At 43.3% G+C, this 20,984-nt stretch overlaps 1 protein-coding gene across 1 annotated transcript in view; it reads right to left on the reverse strand.

Moving 5' to 3' along the window:
• The window catches only part of cul4b (cullin 4B), a 97,104-nt gene that overhangs the window by 56,676 nt on the left and 19,444 nt on the right, over positions 1–20,984 (reverse strand). Inside the window, exon 5 of the mRNA XM_070882665.1 lies at positions 12,081–12,154. Within this exon, the coding sequence (XP_070738766.1) occupies positions 12,081–12,154 (74 nt within the window). The remainder of the gene's footprint in view (positions 1–12,080; positions 12,155–20,984) is intronic.

Here is a 20,984-nt window from a genome sequence, read left to right on the forward strand (position 1 = left end):
ATCTAAAAACATGCTCACAGAGCTTCAATTAAGGATAGTTCTTTCCTCAAGGTGCTTCTCTTACCTGCAAATGCGGATCTTCAATTAATTTGGTGGGCTAGCACACATTGCAAAAGGAATGATCTTGTGATTGAAACCAAGGTAAATTTCTCCCAATATCCCATATGCCCACTAGAAACAAATGGCTACGAGGAAAAGGTTCTAACTGGTCCCAGTCCCTTGACTTGTTGCTGCTGCAGCTTCAGCAACTCAAGGGGTGCCACCTCACTCCATCCTGGAACTCCTTTAATCCAAATCGTTTCAGGGGTTAGTGAAAGTGCTGGCAGAATTTGCAGTGGACAATATTGTGGTCAAGCAGGAGATACTGAAGATAGCAAGTATAACCATCGGTGGCCAAAATACCCAGCTACATTTAATATATAAATTTGGAGCCTGGAACTGGCATAGACTAAGATCCCAAGACCAAAAGTGTTACATGCACAATTTAAGATGGCAAGAGTGGAAGAGAGGAAATTAGGAAAATAATTAAGACATCAACTTCGAGAGACACTGTTACAACATACTTGAAGGGGAGGTCACAACAATGTCTTGTCAATACTACCCATTTTCAAATAGTTACAAAGAAAAGTTACCTCCAAAAACTTGGTCTAGTTTTAGAACAAAAATTAGACAGACCACATCTAATCTGCAGCTAAAATAGGTCTTCAAAGTTATTTCCTTTCAGTATATCGTATTGTGGCATAAACATCAAATTGACAAATTTTGCCCGAGAATACATTATGTTTAGAATTTGACTTTTTGGTCAATTAATTTTGATGCTACCCATCTGTTAGAGGCTGTTCAAGTGAAGTGATTACTGTTAATATTGCTGAGCCTCCTTAGACAGAGTTATCAATATTGTTATGCCATTGAAGGAGATACTGAACAGAAGACAGAAAATTTGCCACAGGAAGAGATGAGAAAAATTACTCAGCTGACCTGCTCTTATGTATGTCATATATATTATAAAGCAGCCAACATCTTTAAGCAGATCCCCTCCTTACTCATACATTTGAGGATAAGCAACAAGGGATGGTGACAGAATAGGGTCAGGGGCAAAAAAAGCTAAATTCATTGTTTAAATAAAAATATTCAGAGGGGGGGAAAAATAATTACATAAAAACCAATTATTCGTCAATTCTCTTTGGAAAGGGGCTGACATTCCACTACGTTCCATTAGCTGTCTTTACCCATGCTATGTGGAGTGTGAGAAGAATGCAAAAATTTGCCTTTGAGCTGCAGATTTTGATGAGAAAATACTGCAGCTGCTTTAACCCAATTCTAGTGTTGTTTTGAGGCAATTACAAATGTGCAATCACAAGCAGGCCAATTAGCACACAATCTTAAAAAACATAGAAGTATTAAATACTTGCAATTACACATCCACAGACATGGATACACATCAATGTCCATTGTATTAGAGAGACCTATTGCCCCTAATGGCTCAGTGGGAAGCAAAGCCACACAAAAGAGGGAAGGTCTCTGGTTCGACCTTGGCTTGTGCTACGTTAATTGACCTCAGCTTGCTTTGCGATAGGTAAGCTACAAGGGGTTTCACTGCACCAGGGTTGGACGAGGGCTATTCGTGGGTTGGTGGTGAAAAGAACAAAAAGAGGGAAAAATCAACCTGCTCGTCATTGTTATTCAGTGATCCCTGTTGGATGTTTGCATATGGACATTGATTAATAACAGCATCTGGCTCAAATGAAATGTTTTCCTCTGCAGTTAATAACCTGCCTAACACTATTCACTGTCAAGGTTCACATTCAAAATTGGTTGCTTGGATAAATTGCTGGGATTCTGCTGGTGCTGATGCAATATCCCTAGCAAGAGGCCAATGCCCTTACGAATTGGGTGGGGAGAAGGAGAAATTGGTGAGAAGAGAGACTCAAGATCTGCAAACATTCTAAAGCTGCAAGAGTGAGTTTTAATTTCTCACAATTCTTGTAAACCTTTATCAGCCAAAGTTGCCACAACTTCTTTAAAGATATATTCTTCTGTCCTGTTTGCACCAGATACATAGTGATCAGTTGCTCAATGAGCTCGTTGAGGACCCAAAGCTAATATAAGCAGAGTTCATTCATTACCATTTATTTTTCATGTGCTGCATTCCATAGATGATAATGTGATATGGCTGAACAGAAGTTTCCTCCAATGTTCTCCCCCCCACTCCCCTAGCCCTACCCACATTACCTCGGTGTACTATATGCTGTACTATAACTAGTCACTATAATGGTCTGGATTGAACATTCTCCATTTATAGAATAGAATCATAGAAATTTATGGCACAGAGGGAGGCCAATCAGCCCATCGTGTCCGACAAAAAGCTATCCAACCTAATTCCACTTTTCAGCTCTCTGTCTGTAGCCTTGTAAGTTATGGCACGTCAAGTGCATAGACAACTACTCTTTAAATGTGGTGAGAGTTTCTGTCTCTACCATCCTTTCAGGCAGTGAGTTCCAGACTCACCATCACCCTCTGGGTGAAAAGACTTCCCCTCAAATCACCTCTAACCCTCCTATCAATTACTTTAAATCTATGCCCTCTGGTTGTTGACCCCTCTGCTAAGGGAAATGGGCCTTTCCTATTCACTATCTATGCAGCTCATAATTTTATACATCTCAATAAGGTCTCCCCTCAGCCTCCTCTGTTCTAAAGAAAACAACCCCAGCCTATCCAATCTTTGCTCATAGCTAAAATTCTCCAGTCCAGGCAATATCCTTGTAAATCTCCTCTGTACCCTTTCTAGTGCAATCACATCTTTCCTGTAATGTGGTGACCAGAATTGCACGTGGTACTCTAGCTGTGGCCTAACGAGTATTTTATACAGTTCAAGCATGACCTCCCTGTTCTTATAATCTATGCCTCGACTAATAAAGAAAGATAGACTTGGATTTATATAGCAGCTTTCATGACCACCAGACATCTCAAAGCACTTTACAGCCAAATGAAGTACTTTTGGAGTGTAGTCACTGTTGTAATGTGGGAAACGCAGCAGCCAACTTGCGCACAGCAAACTTCCACAAACATCAATGTGATAATGACCAGATAATCTGTTTTAATGATGTTGATTGAGGGATGAATATTGGCCAGAAGCCCAGGGATAACTCCCCTAACTCTTGTTCGAAATAGTGCCATGGGATCTTTTATGTCCACTTGAGAGCAGACGGGGCCTCGGTTAAACGTCTCATCCGAAAGACGGCACCTCCGACAGCACTGCTCTGGAGAGTCAGCCTAGATTTGTGTGAAGTTCCTGGAGTGAGTCTTGAACTCTCAACCTTCTGACTCAGAAGCGAGTAATAAAGGCAAGTATCCCGGATGCCTTCTTAACCACCTTATCTACCTGTCCTGTTACCTTCAGGGATCTGTGGACTGCACGCCAAAGTCCCCCTGTTCCTCTACCCTTCTCAGTGCTCAACCATTTATTGTGTATTCCCTTGCCTTGTTAGCCCTCCCCAAATGCATTACCTCATACTGTTCAGGACTGAATCCCATTTGCCACTGTTCTGCCCACTTGACCAATCCGTTGATATCTTCCTGCAGTTGACAGCTTTCTTCTTCATTATCAACCACACCGCCAATTTTTGCATCATCTGCAAACTTCTTAATCATACCCCCTACATTCAAGTCTAAATCATTGATATATACCACAAAAAGCAAGGGACCTAGCACTGAGCGGTGCGGAACCCCACTGAAAACAGTCTTCTAATCACAAAAACACACATCAACCATTACCTTTTGCTTCCTGCCTCTAAGTCAATTTTGGATCCAACTTGCCACTTTGCCTTTGATTCCATGCGTTTTTACTTTCGTGACCAGTCTGCCATGTGGGACCTTATCAAAAGCTTTGCTAAAATCCATATACACTACATCATACGCACTGCCCTCATCGACCCTCCTGGTTATCTCCTCGAAAAATTAAATCAAGTTAGTCAGACACGACTTTCCCTTAACAAATCCGTGCTGTCCTTGATTTACTCATGTCTTTCCAAATAAAGATTAATCCTGTCCCTCAGGAGTTTTTCCAATAATTTTCCCACCACTGAGGTTTGGCTGACTGGCCTGTAATTACTCCGTCTATCCCTTTTTAAACAAAGGTACAACATTAACAGTCCTCCAGCATCACAGGCACCACACCTGGAGCCAGAGAGGACTGGAAAATGATGGTCAGAGCCTCTGCTATTTCCTCTTTTGCTTCTCTGAACAGCCTGGGATACGTTTCATCCGGGCCTGGGGATTTATCCACTTTCAAAGCTGCCAAGCCCCTTAATACTACTTCTTTCACTATGTTTATCTCGTCTAATATTTCACACTCCTCCTCCCTCAATGCACCATCTGCAGCGCTCCTCTCCTGTGAAAACAGATGTAAAGTATTCATTAAGAATCATACCCACATCTTCTGCCTCCACACACAGATTTTCTTTGTGTTCTCGAATCGGTCCCACTATCGAGTTCTCGGAATCTGTCATAAGCTTCCCTTTTTTTCTTTATCTTACCCTGTATGTCCCTTGACATCCAGGGGGCTCTAGATTTGCTAGCCTCACCTTTTTTTTTAAAAAGGGAACATACTTGCTCTGTACCCTCAGGATCTCCTCCTGAAATGCCTCTCCTGCTCCGATACTGATTTCCCATCAAGTAGCCATTTCCAATCCACCTTGGCCAAATCCCATCTCAGCTCAGAAAATTGGCTTTACCCCAATTGAGAACTTTTTTTCCTGGTCCACCTTTGTCTTTTTCCATAACTACCTTAAATCTTACTGAATTATCATCACTAGCACCAAAATACTCTCCCACTGATACCCCTTCCACCTGCCCCTCTTCATTCCCCAAAACCAAGTCCAGAACCGCCCCCTCCCTTGTTGGGCTTGTTACATACCGGCTAATGACGTTCTCCTGAATGCATTTTTGGAATTCCGCAGCCTCTACCACTCTCTCAATTTTTTTCCCCAGTTAATATTAGGGTAGTTGAAATCCCCCACTCTTACAGCTCTATAGTTTTTCCACTTGGCAGCAATTTGCCCACATTATTTGTTCTTCTATCTCCTTCTGACTGGGGGTCTATAGTACATTCCCAGTAGTGTGATCGCCCTTTTTTGTTCTCCAATTCAACTATATGGCCTCGTTTGATGATCCCTCTAGCATATCATCCCTTCTCAAAGCTGTAATTGTTTCTTTAATTAATACTGCGACCCCCCCTTCCTTTTTTACCACCCCACCTCACTAAAAACTCTAACCAGGAATGTTGAGTTGCCATACCTGCCCTTCTTTCAGCCATGTCTCAGTAATAGCTACATCATTGGACTGCCAAGTGTCTCGCTGTACTCTCAGCTCATCTGCCTTATTCACTATATATACCATTTAGTGGTGGCAAACTCCCTTGTTTTCTATTTTCCAGTCCTTGTTTCCTCGGTCTTCCAAATTCTTTCTACTTTTCTGCTTCCCAATTTCAGCTTTGTTTCTCACCCCATTGCAACTATTTTCTGGTTCCCATCCCCCTGCCAAGTTGGTTTAAATCCTCCCCAACAGCACGAGCAAACCCTCCCGCAAGGATACTGGTCCCAGGTCTGTTGAGGTGCAACCCATTTGGCTTGTACAGGTCGCATCTCCCCCAGAAAGGGTCCCAATGCCTTAGGTCTATCCCTTTCTCCATTCTTAAAACAACGGTTCGCAGTCCTCCAGCTCCACACCTGGAGCCAAAGTGGATTGAAAAATGATGGTCAGACCTTCTGCTATTTCCTCTCTTGCTTCTCTTAACAGCCTGGGATACATTCCATCTGGGCCTGGGGATTTATCCACTTTCACAGATGCTAAACCCCTTAATACTTCCTCTCTCACTATCTTTATTTCATCTAATATTTCACACTCCTCCTCCGATTTCAATGTCTGCATTGCCCCTCTCTTTTGTGAAAGCAGATGCAAGGTATTCATTAAGAACCATACCCACATCATCTGCCTCCACACACAGATTATTTTTATAGAAACAGAGAAAATAGGTGCAGGAGTAGGCCATTCGGCCCTTCGAGCCTGCACCACCATTCAATTTGATCATGGCTGATCATGCAACTTCAGTACCCCATTCCTGCTTTCTCTCCATACCCCTTGATCCCTTTAGCCGTAATGGTCACATCTAACTTCCTTTAGAATATATCTAACGAACTGGCCTCAACAAATTTCTGTGGTAGAGAATTCCACAGGTTCACAATTCTCTGAGTGAAGTTTCTCCTCATCTCGGTCCGAAATGGTTTACCCCTTATCCTTAGACTGTGACCCTTGGTTCTGGACTTCCCCAACATCGGGAACATTCTTCCCGCATCTAACTTGTCCCGTCCTGTCAGAATCTTATACGTTTCTATGAGATCCCCTCTCATCCTTCTAAAGTCCAGTGTATAAAGGCCCAGTTGATCCAGTCTCTCCTCATGTCAGTCCAGCCATCCCTGGAATCAGTCTGGTGAACATTCACTGCACTCCCTCAACAACAAGAACATCCTTCCTCAGATTAGACCAAAACTGAACACAATATTCCAGGTGAGGCCTCACCAAGGCCCTGTACAATTTGCAGTAAGACCTCCCTGCTCCTATACTCAAATCCCCTAGCTATGACAGCCAACATGCCATTTGCATTCTTCACCGCCTGCTGTACCTGCATGCCAACTTTCAATGACTGATGAACCATGGCACCTCGGTCTTGTTGCACCTCCCCTTTTCCTAATCTGCCGCCATTCAGATACTATTCTGCCTTCGTGTTTTTGCCACCGAAGTGGGATAATTTCACATTTATCCACATTATACTGCATCTGCCATGCATTTGCCCACTCACCGAACCAATCCAAGTCACCCTGCAGCCTCTTAGCATCCTCCTCACAGCTCACACTGCCACCCAGTTTAGTGTCATCTGCAAACTTGAAGATATTACACTCAATTTCTTCATCCAAATCATTAATGTATATTGGAAAGAGCTGGGGTCCCAGCACTGAGCCCTGCGGCACTCCACTAGTCACTGCCTCCCATTCCAAAAAGGACCCGTTTATCCCGACTCTCTGCTTCCTGTCTGCCAACCAATTCTCTATCCACGCCAGTTCATTACCCCCAATACAATGTGCTTTGATTTTGCACACCAATCTCTAATGTGGGACCTTGTCAAAGGCCTTTTGAAAGTCCAAATACACCACATCCATTGGTTCTCCCTTGTCCATTCTACTTGTTACATCCTCAAAAAATGACAAGAGTTGTCAAGCATGATTTCCCTTTCATAAATCCATGCTGACTTGGACCGATCCTGTCACTGCTTTCTGAATGCGCTATTTCAGCCTTAATAATTGATTCCAACATTTTCCCCACCACTGATGTCAGGCTAACCGGTCTATAATTCCCTATATTCTCTCTCCCTCCTTTTTTTAAAAAGTGGTGTTACATTTGCTACCCTCCAGTCCATAGGAACTGATGCAGAGTCGATAAGACTGTTGGAAAATGATCACCAATGCATCCACTATTTCTAGGGCCACTTTCTTAAGTACTCTGGAATGCAGACAATCAGGCCCCGGGGATTTATCGACCTTTAATCCCATCAATTTCCCGCCTAATAAGGATATCCTTCAGTTCCTCCTTCTCACTAGACCCTCGGTCCCCTAGTACTTCCGGAAGGTTATTTGTGTCTTCCCTCGTGAAGACAGAACCAAAGTATTTGTTCAATTGGTCTGCCATTTCTTTGTTCCCCATTATAAATTCACCTGAATCCGACTGCAAGGGACTGCAAGTTTGTCTTCACTAATCTTTTTCTCTTCACACATCTATAGAAGCTTTTGCAGTCAGTTTTTATGTTCCCGGCAAGCTTCCTCTCGTACACTATTTTCCCCTTCCTAATTAAACCCTTTGTCCTCCTCTGCTGAATTCTAAATTTCTCCCAGTCCTCAGGTTTGCTGCTTTTTCTGGGCAATTTATATGCATCTTCCTTGGATCTAACACTATCCTTAATTTCCCTTGGTAGCCACCGTTGAGCCACCTTCCCTGTTTTATTTTTACTCCAGACAGGGATGTACAATTGTTGAAGTTCATCCATGTGATCTATAAATGTTTGCCATTGCTTATCCACCGTCAACCCTTTAAGTATCATTTGCCAGCCTATTCTAGCCAATTCACGCCTCATGCCATTGAAGTTAGCTTTCCTGAAGTTCAGGACCCTAGTTTCCGAATTAACTGTGTCACTCTCCATCTTAATAAAGAATTCGACCATATTATGGTCACTCTTCCCCAAGGGGCCTCGCACAACAAGATTGCTAATTAGACCCTTCTCATTACACATCACCCAGTCTAGGATGGCCAGCTCTCTAGTTGGTTCCTCGACATATTGGTCAAGAAAACCATCCCTAATACACTCCAGGAAATCCTCCTCCACCGCATTGCTACCAGTTTGGTTTGCCCAATCTATATGTAAATTAAAGTCGGCCATGATAACTGCTGTACCTTTATTGCACACATCCCTTATTTCTTGTTTGATGCTGTCCCCAACCTCACTACTACTGTTTGGTGATCTGTACACAACTCCCACCAGCGTTTTCTGCCCTTTGGAATTCCGTAGCTCCACACAAACCGATTCCACATCATCAAAGCCAATTTCCTTCCATACTATTGTATTAATTTCCTCTTTAACCAGCAACGCCACCCCGCCACCTTTTCCTTTCTGTCCATCCTTCCTAAATGTTGAATACCCCTGGACGTTGAGTTCCCAGTCTTGGTCACCCTGGAGCCATGTCTCTGTGATGCCAATTAAATCATATCCATTAACTGCTATCTGCGCAGTTAATTCGTCCACCTTATTCCGAATACTCCTCGCATTGAGGCACAGAGCCTTCAGGTTTGTCTTTTTAACACACTTTGCCCCTTTAGAATTTTGCTGTAATGTGGCTCTTTGTTTTTTGCCCTGGGTTTCTCTGCCCTCCACTTTTACTATTCTCCTTTCTATCTTTTGCCTCTGTCTCCATTTTATTTCCCTCTGCCTCCCTGCAGAGGTTCCCACCCCCCTGCCATATTAGTTTAACTCCTCCCCAACAGCACTCGCAAACACTCCCCCTAGGACATTGGTTCCGGTCCTGCCCAGGTGCAGATCGTCCGGTTTGTACTGGTCCCACCTCCCCCAGAACCGGTTCCAATGCCCCAAGAATTTGAATCCCTCCCTTCTGCACCACTCCTCAAGCCACGTATTCATCTGAGCTATCCTGCGATTCCTACTCTGACTAGCACATGGCACTGGTAGCAATCCTGAGATTACTACTTTTGAGGTCCTACCTTTTAAATTTAGCGCCTAGCTCCCTAAATTCGTCTCGGAGGACCTCATCCCGTTTTTTCCCGATATCGTTGGTACCTATATGCACCACGACAACTGGCTATTCACCCTCCCTTTTCAGAATGCCTGCACCCGCTCCGAGACATCCTTGACCCTTGCACCAGGGAGGCAACATACCATCCTGGAGTCTCGGTTGCGGCCGCAGAAACGCCTATCTATTCCCCTTACAATTGAATCCCCTATCACTATCACTCTCCCACTCTTTTTCCTGCCCTCCTGTGCAGCAGAGCCACCCACGGTGCCATGAACTTGGCTGCTGCATCTAACCTGTCCAATCCCGTCAGAATTTTATATGTTTCTATGAGATCCCCTCTCATTCTTCTAAATTCCAGTGAATATAAGGCTAGTCGATCCAGTCTTTCTTCATATGTCAGTCCTGCCATCCCGGGAATCAGTCCGGTGAACCTTTGCTGCACTCGCTTAATAGCAAGAATGTCTTTCCTCAGATTAGGAGAGCAAAACTGTGCACAACATTCAAGGTGTGGCCTCACCAAGGCCTTGTACAACTGCAGTAAGACCTCCCTGCTCCTATACTCAAATCCTCTCGCTATGAAGGCCAACATGCCATTTGTCTTCTTCACCGTCTGCTGTACCTGCATGCCAACTTTCAATGACTGATGTACCATGACACCCAGGTCTTATTGCATCTCCCCTTTTCCTAATCCGTCACCTAATGGTCTCTAATGGGCCCTACTCTTTCTTTAGTTATCCCCTTGCTCTTAATGTATTTATAAAACATCTTTGGGTTTTCCATGATTTTACTTGCCAATATTTTTTCATGCCCTCGCTTTGCTTTCCTAATTTCCTTGTAATTTCACCTCTGGACTTTCTATACTCAAGGGTTTCTGCAGTATTGAGCCCTCAGTATCCGTTATAAACTTCCCTTTTTTGGGGGGCTCTAGATTTGTTAGTTCCAGTCTTTTTCTTTAAGGGGACATACCTAGTCTGAACCCTTAGGATCTCCTCCTTGAATGCCTCCCACTGCTCCGACACTGATTTACCTTCCAGTAGCTGCTTCCGATACATCTTGGCTAAATCACATCTCAGCTTAGTAAAACTGGCTTTCCCCCAATTGAGAACTTTTATTCCTGGTCTATCTGTGTCCTTTTTCATAACTACCCTAAATCTAATTGAATTATGATCACTAGCACCAAAGTGCTCTCCCACTGATACCCCTTCCACCTGCCCAGCTACATTTCCTAAAACTAAGCCCTGAACTGCCCCCTCTTTTCCCTTCCTTTAATGGATTATGAATGAGAACATGCCACCTTGGAGAATTGTGAATTGCAGTCATTTTCAACAACTCTTTAAAACAAAGTCACATCTGCAATAGATAAGTACTACTCCTCAAAATGAAAACGATGGGAGATAATGTCAACCTAGTTAAACTTACATCAAAGTAGGTCATAACATAAGTGGTCATCATTGCAAAGTGGTGAAGAAAAAAATTAGGATTGAAGCAAAAACTGAAAACAATGCACAGATGGAGTAGATTTTTAGCTAAGCTAGTGGACTCAAAATTCTTGGAATCATTTAGAACAGAGGTGGGACGCATAACATGGAGTCTTGGATTTAACCATATCCTCATTAATTTGCATATATTTCAAGCTTCTGATTACAGATCTTGGTGTTCTCATTTAGGACTTATTTATCAATGAGCCAACAGTGCCAAAAACAGCCTTTTCCAAACCTCCACGAACACAAAATTCAAACATGGCGAATCAGCGATTAAGAAACACTAGTGCAAATAGACCCAAGTTGCCAGAGTTTCGTGGGCCAGAGTGGCAGGCCTCAGGGCTCTTAGGTTGGATACGCTTGATTTCAAATAATTCAATGCTGTGAATGTGGAATTATAGGTTTTTTGTACAGCTGAGTTAAAATGGGTCAAATAGCCTTCCACAGACTTACTTATCTTGTGACGCTGGCGAGATGTATTTTACAGTTAAAAGATAATGCATTACTGAGACATTTTATTTTTTAAATCAGTTTGAACCTGCTTCCCTGAAAGCTAACCTTTCATTGAAATAACTTCCTCTTTGACAACAGGTGACATTCTAGTTAAACACCACCCCACCCCGCCCCCCCGAGCTACTGGGAGAAGCTTTGTTCATAATGCAACTCTGGTCAACATGTAATTTTGATGCAAAACGATTCTAATCCAAACTTGGGACAACTGACTCCCTAATTGAGATACGGTTCCATTGGTGCAGTCACCATTCCAGAACCTTACCCAAATGGTCCATTATTTATCCAAAAGCAAAATACTACGGATGCTGGAAATCAGCAGGTTAGGCAGCATCTGTGGAGAGAGAGACAGAGAGAGTTAACGTTTCAGGTCGATGACCAGTTCTGACAAAAGGTCATTGACCTGAAACGTTAACTCTGTTTTTCTCTACACAGATGTTGCCTGACCTGCGGAGTATTTCCAGCATTTTCTGTTTTGATATGGCCCATTACTTATGATTGAATCTACAGAGTGTCTCACATGCGCTTAGACTATGCAGATCAGCTGAGCCCAAAACTGCCCTCAATCGAACATACATAAATGCAATTTCAGGTGCATAATGATCAAGAGCAGGAAGCCAAGCCGATTTTCCCTTGCCTAACAGGGGTGATGAGGCCAGCTGTAGTATTCTTTCTGTTGTCTTTGCTGACTATTAAATTCGGTTTGTTGTGAAGACCATCAAATCTTTAAACTTACCAAATAGATGGGAGCATTGAATTTTGCAGAACATAAGTTCTATCCAGAAACAAGAAGATACTCCTAATCATGATCTGGAAGACAAGGAAGTAGAAATACACCAGTAAATAAGTTTACATTTAAAATTTTTCGAAAGCATTTGAATAAAATCATGTCTTCAGTAATCCATCTGCAGTAAATGACAGGCTACAACACAGAGGAAAATGGTTGGTACTATGTCACAAATGAAAACGTGTTTCTTTAAAATTAAACATTTGGAGCTCCTCCAAATGACTGAGTGGCAAAAGTTGCTGCCTGGTGGTGCATGTACAGAATAGAAGTTCCCAGATTCTATTTCTCGTCATGAGCTGCCTGACTAATCTCAGGCGGTCAGTGGTAAGGTTGTTACAACTGAGCTCGGTTTGGGAGCAAGGGAAGGTAGTCCCCGTCGGGATTCCCACTTCTGATAGCTATCCTGTGATCTGGTCTGGAAAGCAATCTTACGCAGGCATTGGGCGAAGGCAGTGGAGACTCGGTCTTGATGCTCTTCACGTGCAAGCAGCCTGCCAACATTAACCATCTCGGCTCACGTATGAAGATGAGCTGTTTGGTTGAAGTAATGGACAGCTGCTGGCATCTATGGAACAGTATCCCAGTAAAAAAAAAAAGCACTTTCAGGTGAGGAAGAATAAATATTGGGGAAATAATAATTTTTCTTTAAAAAAAGTTACATTTCTATGGCATTTATGTACAAATAGATCTCTCAAGACAGTGGATAGTGAGCAGACATAGGGGTAGGAAAAAAAACATCCTAAGTGCACAAATGCAGCATCAAATAGGGCCTTAAGCAGTTTTTTTGAAATTGGGAAGGTAGCAACACACAGATGCTGAGGGATGGAATCCCAGAAGGCGAGAACAGGGTGGATGAAGGTGAACTGTCAATGACAAAGCAAGGAACAAGTAGGTGTCCAGTATTGGAGGGCTAGAGGGTGCACACAGTGACACAGAGCTGGTCAAAATCATGAAGAATCATAGGATATATACGGCACAGAGACAGGCCATTCGGCCCAACCAGTCCATGCCGACGGTTGACTCCATTCGCGCCTCCTCCCATCTTTCCTCATCTAAATCTATCAGCATAACCCTTATTCCCTCCTCCCTCATAAGCTTGTCTAGCCTCCTCTTAAATGCATCTATGCGATCCGTGGTAGCAAGTTCCACATTCTCACCACTCTTTGGGTAAAAAAGTTTTTCTAAATGCCCTATTGGATTTCTTGGTGACTATCCTATATTAGAAACATAGAAAATAGGTGCAGGATTAGGCCATTCAGCCCTTCTAGCCTGCAATGAGTTCATGGCTGAACATGCAACTTCAGTACCCCATTCCTGCTTTCTCGCCATACCCCTTGATCCCCCTAGCAGTAAGGACTTCATCTAACTCCCTTTTGAATATATTTAGTGAATTGGCCTCAACTACTTTCTGTGGTAGAGAATTCCACAGGTTCACCACTCTCTGGGTGAAGAAGTTTCTCCTCATCTCGGTCCTAAATGGCTTACTCCTTATCCTTGGACTGTGACCCCTGGTTCTGGACTTCCCCAACATTGGGAACATTCTTCCTGCATCTAACCTGTCTAAACCAGTCAGAATTTTAAACGTTTCTATGAGGTCCCCTCTCATTCTTCTGAACTCCAGTGAATACAAGCCCAGTTGATCCAGTCTTTCTTGATAGGTCAGTGCCACCATCCCAGGAATCAGTCCGGTGAACCTTCGCTGCACTCCCTCAATAGCAAGAATGTCCTTCCTCAGGTTAGGAGACCAAAACTGTACACAATACTCCAGGTGTGGCCTCACCAAGGCCCTGTACAACTGTAGTAACACCTCCCTGCCCCTGTACTCAAATCCCCTCGCTATGAAGGCCAACATGCCATTTGCTTTCTTAACCGCCTGCTGTACCTGCATGCCAACCTTCAATGACTGATGTACCATGACACCCAGGTCTCGTTGCACCTCCCCTTTTCCTAATCTGTCACCATTCAGATAATAGTCTGTCTCTCTGTTTTTACCACCAAAGTGGATAACCTCACATTTATCCACATTATACTTCATCTGCCATGCATTTGCCCACTCACCGAACCTATTCAAGTCACTCTGCAGCCTCATAGCATCCTCCTCGCAGCTCACACTGCCACCCAACTTAGTGTCATCCGCAAATTTGGAGATACTACATTTAATCCCCTCGTCTAAATCATTAATGTACAATGTAAACAGCTGGGGCCCCAGCACAGAACCTTGTGGTACCCCACTAGTCACTGCCATTCTGAAAAGTACCTATTTACTCCTACTCTTTGCTTCCTGTCTGACAACCAGTTCTCAATCCACGTCAGCACATTACCCCCAATCCCATGTGCTTTAACTTTGCATATTAATCTCTTGTGTGGGACCTTGTCGAAAGCCTTCTGAAAGTCCAAATATACCACATCAACTGGTTCTCCTTTGTCCACTTTACTGGAAACATCCTCAAAAAATTCCAGAAGGTTTGTCAAGCATGATTTCCCTTTTCACAAATCCATGCTGACTTGGACCTATCATGTCACCATTTTCCAAATGCACTGCTATGACATCCTTAATAATTGATTCCATCATTTTACCCACTACCGATGTCAGGCTGACCAGTCTATAATTTCCTGTTTTCTCTTTCCCTCCTTTTTTTAAAAAGTGGGGTTACATTGGCTACCCTCCACTCGATAGGAACTGATCTGGAGTCAATGGAATGTTGGAAAATGACTGTCAATGCATCCACTATTTCCAAGGCCACCTCAAGTACTCTGGGATGCAGAGCATCAGGCCCTGGGGATTTATCGGCCTTCAATTGCATCAATTTCCCCAACACAATTTCCCGACTAATAAAGATTTCCCTCAGTTCCTCCTCCTTACTAGACCCTCTGACCCCTTTTATATCCAGAAGGTTGTTGGTGTCCTCCTTAGTGAATACCGAACCAAAGTACTTGTTAATTGGTCTGCCATTTCTTTGTTCCCCGTTATGACTTCCCCTGATTCTGACTGCAGGGGACCTACGTTTGTCTTTACTAACCTTTTTCTCTTTACATATCTATAGAAACTTTTGCAATCCGCCTTAATGTTCCCTGCAAGCTTCTTCTCGTACTCCATTTTCCCTGCCCTAATCAAACCCTTTGTCCTCCTCTGCTGAGTTCTAAATTTCTCCCAGTCCCTGGGTTCGCTGCTATTTCTGGCCAATTTGAATGCCACTTCCTTGGCTTTAATACTATCCCTGATTTCCCTTGATAGCCACGGTTGAGCCACCTTCCCTTTTTTATTTTCACGCCAGACAGGAATGTACAATTGTTGTAGTTCATCCATGCGGTCTCTAAATGTCTGCCATTGCCCATCCACAGTCAACCCCGTAAGTATCATTTGCCAATCTATCCTAGCCAATTCACGCCTCATACCTTCAAAGTTACCCTTCTTTAAGTTCTGGACCATGGTCTCTGAATTAACTGTATCATTCTCCATCCTAATGCAGAATTCCACCATATTATGGTCACTCTTCCCCAAGGGGCTTCGCACAATGAGATTGCTAATTAATCCTCTCTCATTACACAACACCCAGTCTAAGATGGCCTCCCCCCTAGTTGGTTCCTCGACATATTGGTCTAGAAAACCATCCCTTATGCACTCCAGGAAATCCTCCTCCACCGTATTGCTTCCAGTTTGGTTAGCCCAATCTATATGCATATTAAAGTCATCCATGATAACTGCTGCACCTTTATTGCATGCACCCCTAATTTCCTGTTTGATGCCCTCCCCAACATCACGACTACTGTTTGGAGGTCTGTACACAACTCCCACTAACGTTTTTTGCCCTTTGGTATTCTGCAGCTCTACCCATATAGATTCCACATCATCCAAGCTAATGTCCTTCCTAACTATTGCATTAATCTCCTCTTTAACCAGCAATGCTACCCCACCTCCTTTTCCTTTTATTCTATCCTTCCTGAATGTTGAATACCCTTGGATGTTGAGTTCCCAGCCCTGATCATCCTGGAGCCATGTCTCTGTAATCCCAATCACATCATATCTGTTAACATCTATTTGCACAGTTAATTCATCCACCTTATTATGGATACTCCTTGCATTAAGACACAAAGCCATCTTCAAATCAATTTTATAGGGCCCTTACCTACAGGATCTTCTGGTTTGCGGTATTGTCTGTTATAGTTGATAAATTAACAACATGGATGGAGACTTTCCCATGTAAAACAAGCACCGCATTGACAGCGACTTTTATTGGGTGAGGTGATCTGCAAATGGGGAATGGTGATCCAAGCGATCAAGGACCACACTTTACCGCCCAAATGTTTGGAACTACAAGGAATCATGGGTATCTCCCATCACCCACAATCATCTTGAGTGGTGGAAAGAAGAAATCAAACTCTGAAACTATGTTAAACAAATTTTGTGCAGATCCAGTATGTGTCTAATGGCTATTAGATCCACCCTGCATAATCACGAGTATCTTGCCCTACCAGGCTATGACCGGAATACTAATGCGAATGCCAGCCCATCTGTTAACCCCTTCAACCACACCCGTGGTACAGGGAATTGCGAACCAAAACTGGCTTGAAATGGTGGTAGAGAACATAGAACAAACTGACATGTTTGTAGCTACACAAACAGGTAAATCAAAAAGCCAGGCAAAGAAAGACTTCTACAAGAACATTTGACCATGAGTGTCAAGTGAGATGTTGAAATGGTACTAAACTATGGAAAGAGGCAACATTGCTTCGAAACAAAGTGGAATAGCCCTTTTCCGATTATTGACAGGGCATGTCCTTTGGTCTATCTGGTGCAATTCCCTGGGAAAAAGGGGAGGACCAAAGTGGCTAAATGGTACCATATCAATCAGTTGAAAACTGTGAAAAAATAAATATTGCGTATTTTACCTTACAGAACCAGTTAAGAATGATAATGAAACATGTAACACACTATCAGTCATTGAACCCTCCTGCTGGGGGGTCATCATATACATAAGAGACTCGAAAATCTCTCCAATCTCTGCGAACTAGGTGGAATACTATGATCAAACCAACGGCGAGGGTATAACATGTCGAGTTTTGAAAAAAATATGCGAAGTAACATTTATATGCGAGGGATGTGTGGTACATCCACCGACAGTTACTACTTGGAAGCACCACCGTTGGTTCCTGAAGGAAATGGAGTTCGGTTAAAACTACACTGCAGCACAGAGGGATTCAACGTAGAGGCTCCGGAAGGCAAAGCCCCAGGATGGTATTGGAAGGTATCCACAGCATTGGTTAAAACTGGACTAATGGGATACCCTATGAAGTAAAAAGTGAAAAATGGAGCATTAAGAAATATGATTTGAATTGGTCGTCTTTTTGGCTGAGACATGAGGGTGAATGCCAGTGGAAAGCCAAGTGGCAAGAAAATACAAGAAATAACACACGCTGCTGGGCGGGATGGTGTGTTAGCAGTGGAGTTGTCGTTGTAATAACACAAAAAAGAGATTACGGTAAATAAAACCAGTAATAGGAAAGGAAACTGCCCCGAAATAACCAAAGGTCCCGATAATGGTTTCGTAGTAACTGGCACCCACGAGAGTTAGATACGAGATTTGTCCCAGTGATTTTTAATCTTTCAGCAGTCCAAATTCCAACATGCCTGTGCAACCATGCACATGAGCTATTTTACAGTTATCTGGTGAGGCAAATAGTTCAGGATTTTGTTGAAAGCAATGCAGGAAAAGACAGTGACGTATCTTGGCCCCCGATTGATGGACAATGTACCACTGGCAGGGGGAGGAAATGGTATGAGTAAGTTGAGAAATAAGCGAGGGTTGGGAGAATGGATGGGCTAGACTTTCCACTTGACATCGCTGGGCTAGTGCCCCATATATCATCCAATAAGGCAAGCTATTGCCCATTTCACTTAAAAAGTGGAATGTTGGGCCGGAACATGGTCGGAAAATTGCCGGCCCGACTTTCGTGTCACATCACTGAAGTGATCGCCCACACATTGCCCAGCGCAACTTTCGGCACATCGCCCACACATCTCCGGGATGATCGCTCGCCGAGAAGATCGCTGGACAAAAGCTGCTCTTACAGAACTCAGCACTACAGACACCATTTTGAAAGTTGGAGGAAGTGAGAAGGCTGCTTAAAGAAGGGGCTTATAATTTGTGAGTTATTTAAGGGAACTTTAAGTTACTCATTGATCCACTCAGTTATATTTATTTTAGTACAAAGGTCATTTATAGTTATAAATGGGGCCTGTATCTGGGAAAAAGATGGAACATCGCCCATTTTTTGGGCCCTAGCGATCTGAGTGGAAAGTCGAGCCCATAGAATCTATATGTGAACATGATGAGGACAATTAAAGGGCATTTTAACCAAAATAAATAAGATACGGTTCAGACCAAATTAAAGAATTGCAAGAAGCATTAAAAACATTAGACATGGTACACAATTTTTGAGAGATTTAGGATAAGGTTAACGAGATAATTAAAGAATCTGAAGGAAGTAAGGACCAGTCTTCTAAGGGCATCACTTGTGCAATGTATGGGAGTTCCTATTGGATCAGGTACAGAAGGGTCTGATGGACATCGAAAATAATCAGATACCTAACTTTATGAATGACAAAATTTTAAGGAAATGGTTTAACAAGACTGAACTAATGTTTCTGAGCAGTACACCAGAGTTAGCTTACTATGCCAAATTACCATGCCCAGGTGGGGAGTATAATGATTATCTAGACTCCAAAAGCATTCTCAAACCAGTAGCCCGATGGTTGCTCCCATTAAACAAGACAAATAGGTGGGAAGTGTTCAAGGTAATATCAATAGGATCTATGGAAGGGAAGGTACACAAACAATATGCAGAATATCCAGACTACTTGATTAAGCAAGGAGTGATCTGGAGGGCCCCTAATTTGGATTGTTGCACTAGCAATAAAGGATCATGGATATGTCAAGTGACAGTCTCGAGCCAGGAATATCAGCATGCGGGTTCACTGTAGATGAAGAGTCACCTACTTACACCATCCAAGTACAAACATGGGGCAATAATCACACTCTGGTTGGTTATTTGTGTGACCACCTCTGCCCAATATACCCACGGGTTAGACACCTGTCAGGTCAGATGGCCAACCTTCTGCTAAGATCGAGGGTAGGAAACGCTCATTTGATTCCTGTAAGAACTCACAATATAACCCAAATACAAGTAAATATTACTATGTAGCAGAAGGCCCTACAGGCAGTGGAAAAATTCAGACATCTGATTCGACCACTATCTCTCAGTTTAAAGTCTGTTATTGAAAGAAGTAGTTAGTACTTCCCAGAAACACTTGGTTAAAATGCAGCAAGACAATGCCCAAATTGAGAAAGCAATGAGCAAGTTAGGGAACCACAAGTGGTGGGATGTAGCCTAAAATGCAAGTCAGCATCCCTGGGCACGAATGGTATCAGCAGCCTTAGTAATTGCTTAATGCCTGGTCTTAATAGTTCTAATTTGTTATTTGAGATGCTTGACACGTCAATTGAACCATTGTACCAATATTCGAGAGTTGGAAAGGTTGGTGGAGAATCGAAAATGCGAGGTCAAAATAAAGTTTACTCCCTCCCAAGGTGGGGAGGGTTAGAAACTAAAGATGCCTAAAAATGTATATGGTTATGCGATTCAAACTGTGACGTGAAGAATGCTGTGTGGGGGTACGGGTATGTTCGAATTGCAGATGAAAAGTCTCCTCAGACTAGATAGATGCCTAGAAGTGCTAATGTTTTGGTTTCCTAGGGAGGGTATAGAAACATAGAAAATAGGTGCAGGAGCAGGCCATTCAGCCCTTCTAGCCTGCACCACCATTCAATGAGTTCATGGCTGAACATGAAACTTCAGTACCCCCTTCCTGCTTTCTCGCCATACCCCTTGATCCCCCGAGTAGTAAGGACTGCATCTAACTCCCTTTTGAATATATTTAGTGAATTGGCCTCAACTACTTTCTGTGGTAGAGAATTCCACAGGTTCACCACTCTCTGAGTGAAGAAGTTTCTCCTCATCTCGGTCCTAAATGGCTTACCCCTTATCCTTAGACTGTGACCCCTGGTTCTGGACTTCCCCAACATTGGGAACATTCTTCCTGCATCTAACCTGTCTAAACCCGTCAGAATTTTAAATGTTTCTATGAGGTCCCCTCTCATTCTTCTGAACTCCAGTGAATACAAGCCCAGTTGATCCAGTCTTTCTTGATAGGTCAGTCCCACCATCCCGGGAATCAGTCTGGTGAATCTTCGCTGCACTCCCTCAATAGCAAGAATGTCCTTCCTCAAGTTAGGAGACCAAAACTGTACACAATACTCCAGGTGTGGCCTCACCAAGGCCCTGTACAACTGTAGCAACACCTCCCTGCCCCTGTACTCAAATCCCCTCGCTATGAAGGCCAACATGCCATTTGCTTTCTTAACCGCCTGCTGTACCTGCATGCCAACCTTCAATGACTGATGTACCATGACACCCAGGTCTCATTGCACCTTCCCTTTTCCTAATCTGTCATCATTCAGATAATAGTCTGTCTCTCTGTTTTTACCACCAAAGTGAATAACCTCACATTTATCCACATTATACTTCATCTGCCATGCATTTGCCCACTCACCTAACCAATCCAAGTCACTCTGCAGCCTCATAGCATCCTCCTCGCAGCTCACACTGCCACCCAACTTAGTGTCATCTGCAAATTTGGAGATACTACATTTAATCCCCTTGTCTAAATCATTAATGTACAATGTAAACAGCTGGGGCCCCAGCACAGAACCTTGCGGTACCCCACTAGTCACTGCCTGCCATTCTGAAAAGTACCCATTTACTCCTACCCTTTGCTTCCTGTCTGACAACCAG

This window comes from Pristiophorus japonicus, chromosome 6 (genome assembly GCF_044704955.1).
Source record: "Pristiophorus japonicus isolate sPriJap1 chromosome 6, sPriJap1.hap1, whole genome shotgun sequence".
NCBI classification, from domain to species: Eukaryota; Metazoa; Chordata; class Chondrichthyes; family Pristiophoridae; genus Pristiophorus; species Pristiophorus japonicus.